The 17,914-nt window shown below is 28.9% G+C and overlaps 1 protein-coding gene and 1 pseudogene across 1 annotated transcript; one reads left to right on the top strand and one right to left on the bottom strand.

Moving 5' to 3' along the window:
- The first annotated feature begins 4,904 nt into the window (after window positions 1-4,904).
- On the top strand, window positions 4,905-5,481 carry LOC107611690 (uncharacterized; annotated as a pseudogene).
- Window positions 5,482-14,688: 9,207 nt separating this feature from the next.
- LOC107612031 (ethylene-responsive transcription factor WIN1-like) lies at window positions 14,689-16,036 on the bottom strand. Its single transcript, XM_016313872.3, has 2 exons — window positions 15,683-16,036; window positions 14,689-15,458 (listed from the first exon to the last, which is right to left on the bottom strand). Exons 1-2 carry the CDS (start codon window positions 15,760-15,762, stop codon window positions 14,777-14,779), a joined length of 762 nt encoding a protein of 253 aa, XP_016169358.1. The 5' UTR covers window positions 15,763-16,036; the 3' UTR covers window positions 14,689-14,776.
- Between the last annotated feature and the right edge of the window lie 1,878 nt (window positions 16,037-17,914).

Consider the following 17,914-nt stretch of genomic DNA (forward strand, 5'->3'; position numbering starts at 1 on the left):
TATTTCATGTATTTAAATTTTATTAACCACTTAATTATTCAACATTTTCCTTTAATTTTTTCATAATTTTAAGAAACTCTGTCCTATCATACCCTAAATAAATTGAGAAAAATTGTCACTTGATTAGTGATGACAACACTAGTCAGTAGTCACTATTTTGCTCCTTGATGCATGGAGTACCTAATTAATGAGAATTCAGCTACTTAGTGTTATCTCTTTCTTTATGTCAATTTCTTCTTTATGGTAATGTAGACTTCGTGGCATATCAAATTACATGCTTCCAATGAATGTGGGCCATATATATATATATATATATACACACGGTGAATGTTACGGTCTCAAATGTCTAATTTACTAAAAAGATAAATAAATAATATTTAATAAATTTTAAATATTTTATTTTTTACTTTTAAAATCAAGTTAGACAATTTAGGCAGCATAATAAAAAATACCATAGAACTCAATATATATATATATATGAACTGGTTTCTTCCATTCATTTTTGGCTCACATCTATTCTCTTTTACAGTCACACACGGTCACACCAAGACTTTTTATTTTCTCTTTTTTCCATTTTTTATTTTCTATTTTTTGGATTGAAGTGTAGTCAATAAGAAAAAAATATATCTTTTATTTTTAATGTTTATATATTTTTTAAATATCTCTAACATTTATTTTTATTTAATTTTATCTTTAATATTTTTTATTTTGTATATCAAAATAATAGAGACAAAATAAAAATTATTTAGGAATAATTTTGCACAAATTGAAAATACTAAAGAGGCATTTTATTGTTTTTAAGATTAATCTTAAAAGGCTATTTTAGTAAAAAAAAATATTATATGTATACAAAAAAATCAATCACCATATACTTATGTATAAATATATATTTTAATTTTTTTTATTATATATTTTATACAAATAACTGATTTAATAGCAAAATATTATTGTACAGATAATATAGTTGAATTTTAATACTTAGAATTTGTTAGTCTTTTTAATATTAAATTCAATTTTGTTAATTTCTAATACAATCCGAGTTTTAATTCAATGCAATTTTAGATATGAAAATTTTAGGATTGGTGTAAGTTGGATGATGGTGGATTTATTGGTGATGAAAATGGTGGTATTTGCTAGAAAATTTTAGAAGAAAAGGAGCTATGAAAAAAAAATGGAAAAGGATGAAGGGAATTAACAATACTTTTAACAAACTTAACATATAGTCAACATTTTATTAGTTTTGTCAGATAGATAGGTTTATCTTTTGTAGGTAAAAAATTAATTTTAATATATTATTTTTAGTTTTATTATTGCTAGTATCTTTTATGGTAAAAAATAATAATTTACTATACTATTTGGTATTTAGAACCTATTATATAAGGAATTTGATTTGCTTAGATCAGTAAATTATATATTATTATTATTGTCCATTTTAGTACGATTTCTTTTATTCCTATTATAAAAAATATTCTATAAAATAAAAAGTCAGTCTTCACACATAATCAAAATAGTTAATTATAAAAAAAACTTTATAATAATATAATCAAATTTTTTTATAATCAAATAATCAAATTTTTAATACAATATCTCAGTTACTGCTATACTCTCATATTTTTATTCATATATTTACTATAAAAGTTAATCTAGTTTAATTATAAATGTAAAATTAATCGAGGTAATTAATAAATATTTCATACTTTAATTAAGACATTTCTAATAACAACTAATTAAAATGTCGCAAAGTAATTTTTTTATTGGCCAAAAAAGACGTATAATAATGCACACATAAAATATAAAAAAGTGTATCATAATTGTATGGCTCATTTCACAAATTGATAGATCCGATTTTGTTTTTTACAACATTAAATCGGACCTTTTGATTTTTATTTTTTCAAATTAAATATTTTTTAAGTTGAAATCGAACTCTCTTATTTTATTACTTTTAAAAAAATTAAAAAGTTCAAATATTGAAATCAGATTCTCTTATTTCTGTTTTTAAAAATTTTAAAAATTAAAATTTAAAATCAGACTTTTAATTTTTGTTTTCAAAAAGTAAAAAATTTAAAATTAAAATCAAACTTTTCAATTTAAAATTTTGCCAAAAGGTCCCATATTTTAGAAAAAAAAAAAGATAATATATTTAAAAATATTACACTTTGGTTTCATATTAAAAAAACTTGCCGTAAAAAGTATTTTTTATATATAGGGTAAATTACCAAAAATACACTCAAATAATTTTTTCACCGACAAAAATACACTTAAATTTTGTTATCAACAAAAATATCCTCAAATAATTTTAAAATGTGACAAAAATATTTAAAAAGAGTATTATTTTTATCATGTTTTTAAATTATTTGAAAATATTTTTGTTGATTATTTTTGACAATGACAAAATTATTCGGGTGCTTTTTGATGGTTTATCCTTATATAATAATAATAATAGAGATTTTAAAAAACATATTTCCCAAATCTTTTTCAATTCCCTGTTGTATATGAATGACAAATTGTATAAATTAACCATGCTATATAGTATAGCATGCATATAACACCTATTATTTATCCAACTCGGTGTTGGTTGTCAGAGAAAGAGACTTTAGGAAAGAATAGAAGAGTGTGCCATGTGATCTTACAGCTGAAAGGAACTTCTCTTATGCCAAGACTTTTTTTTTTCTTTTTTTAGTCAACGCTATAAGAGTCAGTTATTTTATGGTCTTTGTTGAATTTCGTTAGTTGTACATTTCAGTGGTACATAGACTCCTTCAATCGTGCATGTGAATTGTGATTTCTCATCATGTATGTATGAAAATGAGTAAGTTTGAAAAATTTGTGAAAACGTGTAACAAACTGATCAATTATAAAAATACTTCTTTTAAAAAATATTTTAGGTTAATCTTATATAAATATGTGTGGGAATATATATATTGATCGAATGGAGGAGTACAACTTTAAAAATATTTGTGCTATATTTATAAAAATATTTTCAGGACACTAAGCACTATAAAAAAAGTATTAGAATAGCGATTGAAAAAATTGGTTACTAATAGCGATCGATATAGAATTTTTAGAACCAAAAAAATATTAGTCGCTAAATCGGTTGCTAAATTACATTCAACGACAGATTTTAGCGACCAACAAAATTGGTAACTAATAATAACAAAATTAGCGACCGATAAAGTTTTAATACAACTAGAATAAAGATAGTTACTAAAATCGGTCGCTATTTTTCATTTAACGACCGAATTAGCAACCAAAACAGAAAGTAATGTCTTTGGGACTGTTGGTCACAAAATCGGTCGTTATTTTTTATTTTAGCGACCGATTTTGTAACTGATAGTGAAATAGGGTGAACAACTATTTGGTCGCTAATTCAGTCGCTAAAATATTTGTCACTAAATTGGTTGCTAATTGTTAAGTTAGCGACTAATTTTAGTGACTAACAGAATCAGTCACTAATAGCCACCGAATTAACGACCGATTAGTTTTATACAACGAATAAAATGGTCGCTAAATCAGTCGCTATTTTTTAATTTAGCAACTAAAACAAAGGAATGAATGTTCTTGGAACTCTTGATCACAAAATCGGTCACTATTTTTTAATTTAGCGACCCATTTTGTAACCAATCGATCGGTAAATAGAATGAAACTTGGTTGGTTGCTAATTCAATTGGTAAAATTGTGGTCATTAAATTAGTTGCTAATTTTTAAGTTAACGGCCAATTTTATAAACTAATCAGTCGCAAAATTTGTTGCTAATTTAAAAAAAAAAAAAGATATTATCTGAATTATCCCCACTAACCCTAACTCACTCACACCATTCTCGTCTTCTCCAATCGCCATTGTCATTTTCTTCGCTGCCGTCTTCTGCATCTTGCCGCTATTTCCTAAGGTTCCGTCGACATCGTCTTCAACGGTCTCGAGAAAATTATGAAATGAGCAAACTAAAATGTAAAGTAAACAAGTGTTATGTATATTCCTTATGATGACTGTTATCAATTTTTTAGTTCGAATCATAATGCCTTTTATCTACCCAATAAAATATAATATAAAATAATGAAATCAATATCTTGTTTATAAAGAATAAGAGTCGTATTAGTGTTTTTAGATCTATTTTAAGAAGACTCCTAAGTGCATGTTTGGGCGCTATTATTTTGTTAAAAAAAAGATCTTTTTTCAATGAAAAAAGATCTTTTTTTATTTTTTAACGTGTTTGGCAAATTTCTAGTAGTAAAAGTAAAAGCACTAGTAAAATAAAAAAAGATCTTTTTTGAGAAGCTGTAATTTACATCTTTTTTTAAAAGATCTTTTTTCCTTAAAAAAAAGATATTTTTCATGTAATAAATAAACAAAAAAGTACTTTTATATTGTTATATCCAAACATATTGATTGATAAAAAGACCTTTTTACATGAGATATCCAAACATAAAATTACTTTTACTTTTCTATAAGATCTTTTAAAAAAAGATAACTCGAAAAAAGATCTTTTCTTAGAAGCTCACCCAAACAAGCCCTAAAGCAGTTTGATGTCATTTTTTGAATAGGGATTTTGAAATATACACCAAATTGAAAGGTGGAATCTACATAAAGAAATTGAGTTTATGTTATTGGGTGAAAGCCTTGCTAAGTGAATTTCACTTCTTCCCTAACCAAGTCCTTATGAAACTTAGAAAATAGACTTAGATTTCACCTGAGGGGAAAAATTATTTTTGATTATAAAAGATTCGAGTGTTAATAAATTGATTACGGAAGAATTAAATAAATTTTATATCCATAAAAGATGAATTATGCTCGACAAAAATATTCAATAATTAAATTTTTATTGATATTGTTTAAAAAACACTTTAAATTCCAAAATTAACCTTACTATCAATCATCTTCAACTTTTAACCTCCTGTTATGTCTCCTTTCTCACCTCCTTTTGGGAGGACAATCACGACATTGTTAAGCTTTGGATCCTTGACCGTCCCTCCTCCCTTTGCACCTTCAAGGAACACTCCTATTGCGTTTACTTTGGCGTATAGAACCCCTGCCACACTGACATCTTTGTGTCCGCCTCCAATGATGGCACCTTTTGCGTGTGAGATGTTTATGAACCTTCGTCCACCATGGTGTTCCCTTCTCATAAATTCGAGGTGCTAATTTGTGATTGGAACAAATATGACGACCGCATAATTGTGATTGCTTTGGTGGATAAGAGCATCAAGGTTTGGGATGTGAGAAGCTTTAGGATTCTGATTGCGGTTATGAATGGGCACAGGTATGCAGTGAGAAAGGTGAGATTTTCGCCGCATGTGCGGAATTTGATGATAGAGAATGCGCTTGTGAGTCGGTACTATCATCACACGGAATTCACTGTTGATGTTGATATGAGTGTTAAAGGCCTAATGGCCAGCATTGGTTGGGATGAGCTTGTTTATTTATGTTTGGCAGCATGGCGTTGATAAAATTTTTGTTGGCTCAGAGCAAGGCATAGTAGAAAGTTGAAGATAATTGGTGGTAGGGTTAATTTCAGAATTTTAACGTATTTTTTAAATGAAATCAACAAAAATTTAACTATTGGATATTTTGTAGAACATAATTCATTTTTTATGGGTATAAAATTTATTTAGTTCTTCTATGATCAATTTTATCAGCGCCAAAATCTTTTATGATCACAAATGACTATTTATTCAAAAGAAAAAAATTCTATACTTGGTGACAGTATTAGCTCAAGAGGAGAAGATTATCTTACATTTATAAATTATTTATAAGTCTCAAAAATTTAAGATAAAAAAAATACATATAAATAATTATATCTTTAACACGTATGTTCGATAAGAATCTCATTTTAGGATTTTCATAAACTTTACATAGGAATTCTTTATTTTCTTTTATTTGTTTTTCACTGAAATTTTTAATAAAGATTGAACTCTTGTTTATAAATCATAAAAGTTTAAGCTGAAAAGAGAATACATATAAATAATTATATTTTTAACACGCGTCTCACTTAAAAATTTCTTTTTGATAAGATTTGCAGGAATTTTATATAAAAATTCTTCATTTTTTTTATTTGCGTTATACTAAAATTTTTAACAAAGATCAAACTCTAGTTAAATTTTTTTAAAAATTTAAACTGATATGAGAAAATACATAAATAATTATATTTATTTTAAGAATTTCACTAAGTATTCAATACCCAACCAGCTAACTAACAGCCAACTTTAATGGGCTATTCGAAAAAAAGTCCAAAAAACATCTCAAAACCCTATCTCATTACAATCCTAATTTTACCTTTCACTTTCACACACCGTAACATTCAAAAAACAACTGTACGCTTATTTAGGGATGTTCACGATATGGTTTGGTTCGATCTTTTTACTGAGATCATCCGAACCAAGTCAAATTAATTAAATTCGATTTGATTTGGTTCGACTTGTTCGATTTTTCAATTCAAAAAATGTACTATGCTCTAGTTATTTTTCATGTACTAAAATCCTATCCTATGCTATTTTCATAAAAAAATATATAACAATAACAAATTTAATTTCACAAAGCCAGAAAATAAAGTCATACAAACAATTGAGAAGCATGAAAAGTTCCACGCAACCAAAAAAAAAGTTGTTTCCATTAATTATTCTAGCAAAGCAGTCGCTGAGCTCCATTTTGATATTCTCTAGCAAAATAGAAAAATACTATTCAGCAAACAAAGAACCTAAAATAAAAAACTGAGTTATAACAAACAATTAATACCAAACAATGAAGCTGAGTTATATTGATTTATGTTAAAATCAAACATATGCTAGAGATATGTGATGACCAGACAATAAAACTGAGTTATATTGGATAATCATTATCCTCTTGGCTTAACTAACCTTCAGAATGGAAATCTAAAAAATTTTTAACTTATAACATGTGTAGAAACTTGATTGAAATATAATTAACTTATTTTGATTGGACCCAATCTAGTTATGATATATATGAGGTTGCATATTTAAAAAGAAAATGAATGATAAACAGTGGTATGAATGCTTAATTAAATATGTGCTTCTAAATGTTAAGAATTCTCAATTTTCCATCCTTAAAGTAGGAGAATAGTTCCCGTGCCTCAATTTTTGTATTATTTTTAAAATAAGAACCATAACAACGAATTTCAGCAAATAAACAAAATTTACAAATAAACCTAAAAAAATCCTAAGAAATTAGAACAAAGAATTTACAAATTTGGATTTGGAGTTATTTCTAAGTTAACTCGAAAGAAGTACTTTTTTACTGCGTTAACTGACCTATTGATTGCTCTCGAAGGGAAGTGAGGACATATCTAGTCGATAGGCCTTAATGGTTAAGGAGTGAGTTAATGTATTGACTTATGCCACAAGTAAGGGAAGTCCAAGAAAGAGTGGTAATAGGTTTATGTCACAAGTAGGAAAAGGAAAGAGAGTTCATGGTGTTAGCAGGTAAACACAATTTACAAACAGAATTAAATAAATAAAAATCCTAAGGTTTGAAAATTTTAAAAATCATAATAAACAAGGAATCATAATAAAAATTGAACAAATCATACCTGGGACTCCATTAGAAGATGCAACTACAGAGGCGCAGAGACCGAGAATGACAAAGCATTACGGCCGGCACAGTGCCATGAATGGCGGCGGAGAGACTAAAGACGACGGAGCACAACGCATCTGCCGAGAACGACAATGCTAAGAATGATGGCGCTACTATAGACGACGTTGTTGGATGCCGTGAGGCTTCGACGGATGACGGGACAAAAAGGACAGTTGTTGGACGGCGACGTTAGAGAAGAATGGAGGAATGTGAATCTGTGACTAAGAGAGAGGAGAGTGGAGACTGACACTACGTGAGTAAGAGAGCAGTTTGTGTGTGTGAGTGAGAGTCTGAGAGAGGAGTGTGCGACGCTTCTTCAGAGTGAGAGAGTGAGTGTGAGTGGATTAGGGTTAGGTAGGTCAAGTGGGAATATTTTTGTAAATTAACTTATGTGTAGTTAAATTTATCATTCGGTTTAGTTTGGTTCAAGCTTTTGGTGTTAAAACCGAAAACCGAACAAAAAATGGCAAAATTTTATTTTTTCAATTCTCGGTTTATTCGGTTATTGATTTTTTTTTGTTTGGTTGATCAATTTTATTCGGATTGGATCGGTTTTGAACACCCCTACGCCCATTCACCTTCCTCTACCACTCGCCGTCAAGCTACCACCAACATCCATCGCCACTGCGCCATCTTTGCCCCTCGCGTGCTCTGGTCCACGCGTCCTCCCCAATGCTGCATCAACCCAGCTGCACGCGTACTCGCCAACGCCGCGCCGACCAACCCGCCACCGCCTCGACTCAGTTCCACGCGTCGTCACTGCCAGCGCCTCGATGCGAGTTCAGAGTGACGTCCTTGCCCAGCGTGGTCGCTGCTGCGACCTCAACGTCGATCGTCCTTCCTGCTACGCGTCTTCAACGGCCAAGCCCGATCCAATCCGTCAATGCGCCGCCACCCTCTCCACCGTGAGTCTCCTGTGCCCTGTTTTTATCACGTTTATATCTGTTTCTTTTTTTAAACCATACATTGGAAGGAGAAGAAATTGGGGATTTTCTTTTAATGGTGTTTAATAATGATTAAAGGGATGTTTCTTTTAGTTCAATAGATGTTTATTTATTTTGGGTGGATGTTTCTTTCGAGTTATATGAATATTTATTTTAGGTGGATGTTTCTTCGAGTTATATGGATGTTTTTTATTTTTGCGCAACGATCTGGTGATCTGAAGATGGGGTGGGTCGTGCTCGGGGAGTGATGATGGAAAACACATTCGCGTGAAGAGGAAGGGGGGAAACGCGGTCAATTGGTAATCCTGATTTTTTAAATTTTCATTAATTAGTGATTATTCAAATTTTATTTTTTTAAAATACGAATCAATAATTATTAATTACAGTTGTTTAAAATTGGCTGGTTAAGAGTTGTTTACTTATACTTTTCCTTATTTTAATTAGGAGAATAGATGAAATTAATCATGAGTTTAACATTCTAAAATGTGTTTCTAAACTGAAGCCCCTCACCTATTAGTAGGGGTGAAAACAGGCCAGGCCAGGCTAGTCTTTGCTTTTAATAGGTCTGGCTTGCAGCCTACTATAGGCATTTTTCAAAGTACTATACCTGACCTGTTATTCAATCTGGCCTGACTTCTAGTCTGTTAAAAGGCTTGATAAATTTTTTTTTTTACAAAAATAAAAATATTCTTTCAAAAATTTATTTTTTAATAAAAATATTTATATGCAATATGTCATATTTAATATTTATAAAAAATTTTAAACTTTTAAAATATTTAAAATATACAAAAGTATTTATAATAAAATATAATAAATTTAAAATATCTAATAATTGTGTTAATAATAAAAAATAATTTATATATTTAATTATGTTTTAACAGGTCTAAGCAGGCCTGACAAGCCAATAAGACTAATTAGTGAGCTTGGATTTGGCCTATTAACATATTAAGACTTTTATAAAAGCCTGAACATGTTCCTATTTTACAACAGGTCAAGCCAGGCCAGACCAAATACAGGCCAGATTGCAGACTCCTGACAGGCCACCTGGCCTATTTCCATCCTTACCTATTAGGATGACTTTCTCTTTCCATTGATGAGTCTTGTTCTTAGGGTAATCCCATTTCAGAGTGAGCTTCCACTACAAGAAAAATGTTGAATATCATCGGATTTAGCGTCAAAGGTTAGCAGCAAGTTTATCGGTAGATTTGGTAATAAATTCACTGGGTATACAGGTTACCGTCGGATTTAATTTTTCGATGGTAAATTTGTCAGTAATAATTGGAGGAAAAAAAAGAAAAATTGGCACGATCATTACCGATGATAACATAATTAAATGAAACGCACTGTTTTAGTCGCAAGCTGTGCATTACTAGCATATTTTCCACGGTAAATCCGGCGGTAAAATTGACCATAAATTCAAATTTGCGAACTATTTCTTTCCATTTCTGCAACATCATCAACCTCACTTCTCTCCCTTTTCTCTTTCTCTCTCGCCGTCAGCCCCATCGCCACCATTCGCCGATCACTGCCACCCTCACTCACTCTCATCGTTGGTCACTATCACTCATTCACTGTTGTCGCCTCAACGTTGCCGCATCCTATACCACGCTCGTTCAACAGTGTCAGCACCTCCTGCTCCACGTTTGTTCATCATCGTCGCGGCCTCCTCCAATTGGTCTTCCCTCATTGTCACCACGTCTATCAAAATCGTCAAGATCATTAGTAGCGTCATGGCTGCCTCCAGCAGCATCTTCGTCGGTCATCATTGCTGCCTCCCACAGCTTCGACATTGCCATGTTGCCATTTCTTCCTTCCGTCGTTGTCACCTCTCGTTTGTCGCCACTTTCTGTACTAAATTTCTTTCTCTGTTTAGTTTTTTTTTTTTGAATTTTTTTCAATATTTAAGAGTTTAGGATTTGTTCAGTTGTTTGAAATTTTTTTAAATTGTTAATCTTCTGAGTTTGTATGTCTATTTGTTTAATTATTTGTGTAATTATTGCTAAATTTTTTGTTTGGAGGTTTAGAATTTGTTTAATTGTCAAATATATATGTATATATATGCTACTTGCCTCCTTTGCTTAATGAATCGAATAGGATGAAGATACATTTATTATTATTTTTGTTTTGATTGATCTATTTTATGTCGTATTTAAACCTCTACTTGTTTAAATGTTCTTGAAGTATTTAATAGAATAATGATACATTTGTTATTGTTTGGTGGGTAATTGGGGCTTTTTAGTGCTTTAGATCTTTCCTTATTTTTTTCAGCAGGATTGGTCTGAGTGCGAATCTCTTCTTGATGTTTAACACTATTTAGATTTCCATACATACATGTTCTTATTGCAATTACTCTTGTTAAAGCTCCTTCTTTATTATATATTCCATTAGGTCTGTTTAGTTCTATTAAGCATATACCATAAGCTTCTCTAGGTCTATGTAACAAGCATGTATGTTATATAAGTATTCCTTTTATTATTTCTTCAAATTCCTAGCTAATCAATTGTAATTTTATGTCTAATTATAAATTTAAAAATTTTAATTTCAGTTTTCATCCTATGTCATTATATTCATAAAATTGATTACCACACAAGGAATAAAGAATGATTTTTTTTTAAAATTGAATTTAGTTGATCGAGTTCTCATCAAATTAGGAAAAATATTATTTGAATTCGAAAATGTTTGGTAACCAAAGAAAATCAGCCAAAAACAGCCATAACTTGTCTTATTTAACATTCATTAATTGTTACGATAATCATAAATAAAGCAAGTTCTGGCTGTTTTTTTGTCTACTTAGCATTACTCATTTGAATTTTGGGCACCTTAATATTAAAGAGAAGCAATATGATAACATGTCTAAGAGTGTTGCTCATAATTTTATCATTCTAGTTCCGATTTTGTCTCCAAAAAATGTTTTAAATTTGTGATCCATTCCATAAAATCTATGTACAATGGACTCAAGATTGGGAGACATTGTGTTGTAGTTTCAATATCATATGGATTTTATGCTTTTGTTTCGAGCCTATAAAGTGTATACAATTTACAAATATAGTAGTAATGAACTGTGTGTTGGATTAGTTTTGGGAGTTGTTTAACTGTTTTTTGTAATTTTAAAATCAATAATAGCCTTAGTATCATAAATAGTTTGGTATGATTGATTCTTTATGTAATGTAGTAATATTAGTATAGCCTAATTTCTAATGTTTATCAGTATTGCTCTTTCAATTTTTAGTTTAATTTTGGTTCAATTTTTATAATTAAGAGTTTGGTATATTTTAAATTTAATTTTCCTACTTAATTGAATTTTGTTAATTTAAAAACTATTAAATTTAAATATTTAATATTATATATTAAATTTTCAAACAACTTTTTAAAAAAATTAAAATTTAAGTTTACCGTCAAATTTACCGTCGGTTAAATCTGTTAGTAACTATTAATTTAATATTAATAATAAATAATATATTACTGTCAGATTTATCGAAAAAAAATTCGATGGCAACAAGCTCTAAAATTTACTAACTAAAAATTTATATCCGCTACTAAATCTGTCGATAATTAACACCAAACAAAAAAATCTGCCGATAAAAAATTATCGATAAAATTTATATCGTCAAATTTATTCTGCTGTTAAATTTAACAATAAAAAATTACTAATAAATTTTTTTAATAAATTTGTCAATAAATTCGACGATATTAGGTGACTTTTTTTATAACGTTCCTACAAATAATGAGTTTCATATATATTCGAAACAAGCCTCTTATCCACAATGACTTTTCTTAAAATTTATTACTCATCATGCTCCTTAAGGTTATTATTATCCAATACTAGTTAAACGTACAAGAAGATATAAATGAATAAGGATAAGAGAAAAAAAAAAAAAAGAAACCCAAAATTAAATTTCCCTTTCAATTGTTTGTTTTATGGAAAGGGTGTGTATATGAAATATGTGTGTTATCACTCAATGAAGAGTAGTATTGAATTCTACTTGTCAGAAAGTGTTCATTAGCTTATATATATACGACAAGTTATGTGTCACACCATCACTTCCATATTATACATATATTGATGAAGAAAAGTTTATTGCAAAATAATACTATAGGAAATGAATCTTGAATGTTATTCCCATTCCCATAGCAGATTATTAAAGCGGATATGGTCCACTTCTACTTAATATTTTGGTAAAGTGTTATAAATGCCCTTACCAAAGAGGCAAATTTTTTAGCCCCACATATTAACAACTATGTACTCATAAGATTATAACTAGGAGTTAATTAGTATCGTATACATGAATTTGGAAGTTGGGTAGGGAAGTCTCTTAAAAAGTATCTCAAATTTAGGAATGCCAAAGAAGAAAACTCTAAATTCAGAAAACTTTATTTAGAATTTGATGGGCTAGATATTATTTGACAAGTATATAAATTCCACTTAATATTTGAGGGGCTAGCTAGATATTTCGATTTGTGGTATTTAAAGACTATATTTGATAAATGGGATAGAACATAAATATAGAAATAAAAAAATGTGTCATTTTTATTTTTCTTGTAACGTAAAAGATATATTTTCTTGTATGTTTTTTTACTTTAAATACATTTTGTGTCTTTTTATCTATATTTTTTTTGGTTGACCACGGTATCCTCCAGTCCGACAGGACAAGGATTAATCCGTTGTGGATTGGAGCTCCATTTAAGGGTCTGCCGGCTGGCCAATGGATTGCTGCATGCACAAGGCGAGATTCGAAACCCCAACACTTACTTAAGCGGACGAGTGAGCTGACCACTCGACCAACCCAACTTGGTTTTTTTTTATCTATATATGTGGAACTATTAAGTCTAACCTAATAAAAGCAAACTAAAAAAGGAAAAGTTACATCCTTATTAATTATTGCTATAACTTTTAGCAATGATGTTTGAAAACAATAGAAAATCATCAGTTTAAAATTAAACAATCCAAACTTATTACTTTTTATTTTTTAATTACTACACTTATCTTATTTTTTATTCATTTATTTATTGAGTAACATTTAAGATAATAAATGTATAATTATAAATATTACATATATAAAAGAGTAAAATAATAGTAGATTTTCAAAAATTTTGATTTTGGACTAATTAGACCTAAAAAAAAGTATAAATTAGATTCTCCATTATAAATGGTGGACATATATGTTCTTCCATCAATGAATAATGCGAAACGAAACAGAGTTGTCAATATATTTCGTTATCTACAGTAATACATGTTCCGTTGTTGCCACATGAGCATAAAAACGATATAGTTTTGAATAACGAAATATTTATTATTTTTTGAGTTTCCATATAATATTTATTAATTGCTCTCTATTTATTACAAATTCTATCAAATCAGGTAAAGTTTCACTTCAAAAATTATTATTTGTATGATAATTTTTTATAAATAAATACGTCACAGTAGATAATAGTACGTACATATAAGTATTACTATTAAATTTTATCTTGATAAATTAATAAAAAAAATCACATATTTATCATTTATTATCATAAAAAATCAAATTAATATTTTTTTTAGAGACTAATTATAAATATTAAGTTAAATAAAGTAATTTTGAATTATTCTCTAGTTCGGTAATAATGTTTCGTCCAACAAATTAAAGAAATTAGAATTTAGAAGCATGAAGGTACAAGAAAAAGTTAAGCGATGTAAAGTTGGAAGCTTACTTTGCGAATTATTATTTGAGTCAATTACATGGATTTGATAGAGGACCACCAATTGAAAAAAATTTAACCCCTAATTAATGTTTCATTAACAATATTATTGAACCATATATATATATAACATGGTACCTGGTGAAGCAGGTCTCACCGTTTCCCAAGATTTCATCAAAACAATAAATTAAAATTGACAGGTTACTAAATAAATAGTTCTACGAATTTGATCCAAATGTTATCATCATGGTTTCCAACACAAATATTGCATAGTGTGTTAATTAAATATCATTATATTATTATTATTATTATTATTATTATTATTATTATTATTAAGTAACTATCAAATAAAGGACACAATATATAGTTATCCGATATGCCATTATCATCCATCATATTAATCATTTAAAAATAGACACTAATAATACAGCATATATATTATTTTTTTACAAACATACAGAAAACATACAAAATCAAACGACAAAGATTTGAGAAAATGGACATTTATATATATAATTAATATAATAATATATGATGGTATAAATATATATATATATTTAATTAATTAATTAATTTCAAGAACTGTGACATGGAAGGTTCCTTTTCTGATCTTCTTGTTGTTGCTGCTGAGAATTATTATTATTGTTACTTGAAGAACTACCAAATGGATAGTTGTTCCAATTCAGAAGCTCTTCAATCATCTGCATGGCAACCCTGTTCTCTTCTTCAATTCTATTTTCATCATCATTCTCTCCAATAACAACAACATTATTATTATTGTTGTTGTTGTTGCTGCTGCTATTGATGTTGTTATTACTTGGTGAAGATGGGAAAATGACCTTATTACCCTCGTGTTGTTTTTGTTGGTTCTTGCTGCCAAGCTCAACCCTCATGACCCAACTGGAATCGGAGTGTCTTCCGGGGCCCTTTTGCCAGACGCCGATGTGGGAGTTGTCGGCGTCGAGGCGGAGACAAGTGAGGGAAGGAGAAGAAGGATCCTTGCCACAGCACTTCTTGAGCTTTGCACTGAGAAGCTCTGAGAGTGCCTTGGGAGACAAGAAAGAAGAATCATCATTGCAAGAAGAAGAAGAAGTTGTTGTTGTTGCATTGTTATTATGATGATGAGATTGTTGGTTGTTCTTTGTTGAAGGGAAATTGGTCTTGGCATTTTGGCCATTCATCAAAATCGCAGCTTGATCATAAGCCCTTGCTGCTGCTTCTGCTGTCTCAAATGTTCCCAGCCACACCCTTCTCTTCCTAAACAAAATAAAACTCACACAATTATATCATCATTTTAAATAATTTTTCATTGTCGAGACAAGACAAAAGGGGTGTTCAGTACGATAATATTTTGTTTAGAGAAGGAAGAGAGAGTGAGTGAGAATGAATGAAATGTTTTGTAGAGATATATATATATATATATATATATATATATATATATATATATATATATATATATATATATATAATAAAAGAATTACAGGAGAGGGTGGCGAATCTCTGACACCCAGGAGCCCCACTGGCGCTGCCTCACACCTCTGAACTTCTTTGCCTGTACCATGTTTCAATTCCCTTGATTTTGGTGGAAAAATAAATGAGAGTGAGCTAGAAAGATCGAAATAAATTTATTGAGTATTAAAAAGAAAGAAAGAAAGGAAGAAAGAAGAGAGGAATGGTGGTTGCAGAAGGTAGTGGTGGTAGCTAAAACTATAAAGAAAGAAAGTAAGTACGAATTGAAAAGAGTGGGAGATGAAGGGAGGGAGGGAAGGAAGGGATTGAAGAGAGAGGGGGAATTAAATGCAATGCAAAGTGATGATCGAAATTGTTTATATGGGCTTGTCGGTGGATTGGTCGGAAACAACACTTGCTTTTGAAACAGTCTCACATGCAATTAAGGTTTCACCTGCCTCCCTACTCCTTCACTCATACGTATTAGCTTCTTAATAACTTCACTAAATCACTATTTCAATTTTTTTTATACAAATAAAAAATATTAGTGACAAAATTTAATAAATTAAAAATATTAAGAACAAAAATATATATTATTTTCTGTTTTTATTATTAAGTCTATAAAAGAAATTTTGATTTATTAAGTAGTTTTAGTCTTGAATGGTTACAAACAACATCAACAAAGTTTTTATACCACAACCAAAATTAACTATATGGATAAACAAATCTATTAAACTTGATCACATATTATATTTATTATATTAATTTTTAAACACAGGTTTCTTTTTACTATTTTATATATAATATTTTTGGATTATTTTTTTTTTATTTTTCATTATATATCTATCTTTTATCTGATTCACCGTCTTAATTAAATGTTTTACTGATTTTCACCTCATACATATCAAAATTAACTAAGATAAAATTTTACAATCTTTTCAATAATAAACACTACTCATTTTAAATGATTGACACAGTTAATTCTAGATTAATTGTCTATATAAATAATTTTGGTGGAAGATATTTAAGTATTTTTTATATAAACGTTCAAAGAATTTAAAAATACGATTTAATTCAACTAGGATGATAGCTTTGAAATTATCTAAATTTTAATTTTTTTAAATTGTTGAGTCAATAATTGATTTTGTACTTTATGATAACAAACATAATTAACTATTTTCTATTTTAACTAATCATTACGATGAGCATTATAGGAATTAATAAAAAATGATATCAAGTCAAGTTAGGAAAAACTATTCACAATCAAGACAACAAATAATGCACTCTAAAATCAGATCATATTCATAAGGAGCTACTGCATTCAAACTAGAGGAACAAAGAAGAAAAGATCTTCTCCTTAATGCCAACAACCATAAGCATAATTGGTGCAATAACTAATTTTGTAAAAAAGAAAATTATATCAACCTCGAAGAAGAGTATATCAATATCTATATAAGAAGAACAAAGACAAAGATAAAAAAGAAGGCAACCATTGAAGTAAAATCTCATTTGACATACAAGTCTATTCTTTTATCATATTGAGTGTGTTCTTATTCTCTTGTGTCTAGAATTAAGATCAATTTAAAAGATAAAAAAAAGAGCAAAGAGAAGAGTTCATACAAAAACCAAAATTTAATAAGTGTTTGTGTTCAAAAATGTGTTGGTTAGAGGACACTTGGTTGCGTTAACTAAGTTAGGTTAATACCTAGATGATTTACTAAATTTAAAATAGTTTAAGTGGTTTATAAGAGTGTGAGTCTCTTGACACTAGTGATTTTTATAATTCAATTTGATTATAATAAAAATTCTACTACATTATTGTGGTAGAGATTGAAAATAAATCATTATAATTAAACCAAGATATATCGAGACGTCACTATTTTTTTACTCTCTTTTTTTTCCTGTTTCATTCAATTCTATTTTGTATTTATGAGATAAAACTAGAAATTATCTTCTAAACCAAATTTTTGTATAATTTATTTATTCGAATTTAAAAGCGAATTTTTAATTCAATAATCTCCTCTCCTCAATTTACTTGAGAACTTTCATAAATAAAAATAGAAAGAATGAAACTAGTCTAATTAATCCAATAATACAATCAAATTAATTAATGAGAAATGACAAACACCGAGATATAATTAAACTTCATACATTTTTATTGCAAATCTATTTTATCCAATATTTAAGATTCTGGAAAGTAATTAAATAATAAGTTCGTAACACCATTACTCTTTGTTAGAAACTTTGGCTCAAACTTATCATGT

Source organism: Arachis ipaensis, chromosome B8 (genome assembly GCF_059453495.1).
Source record: "Arachis ipaensis isolate K30076 ecotype BB chromosome B8, ASM5945349v1, whole genome shotgun sequence".
Taxonomy (NCBI): Eukaryota; Viridiplantae; Streptophyta; class Magnoliopsida; order Fabales; family Fabaceae; genus Arachis; species Arachis ipaensis.

Coding starts and splice junctions, on each gene's coding strand:
- LOC107612031 (XM_016313872.3), bottom strand. CDS start 15,762: ATGGTACAGGCAAAGAAGTTCAGAGGTGTGAGGCAGCGCCAGTGGGGC. Junction 15,459..15,682: donor GAGATTCGCCACCCTCTCCT/GTAATTCTTTTA, acceptor TATTTTGTTTAG/GAAGAGAAGGGTGTGGCTGG.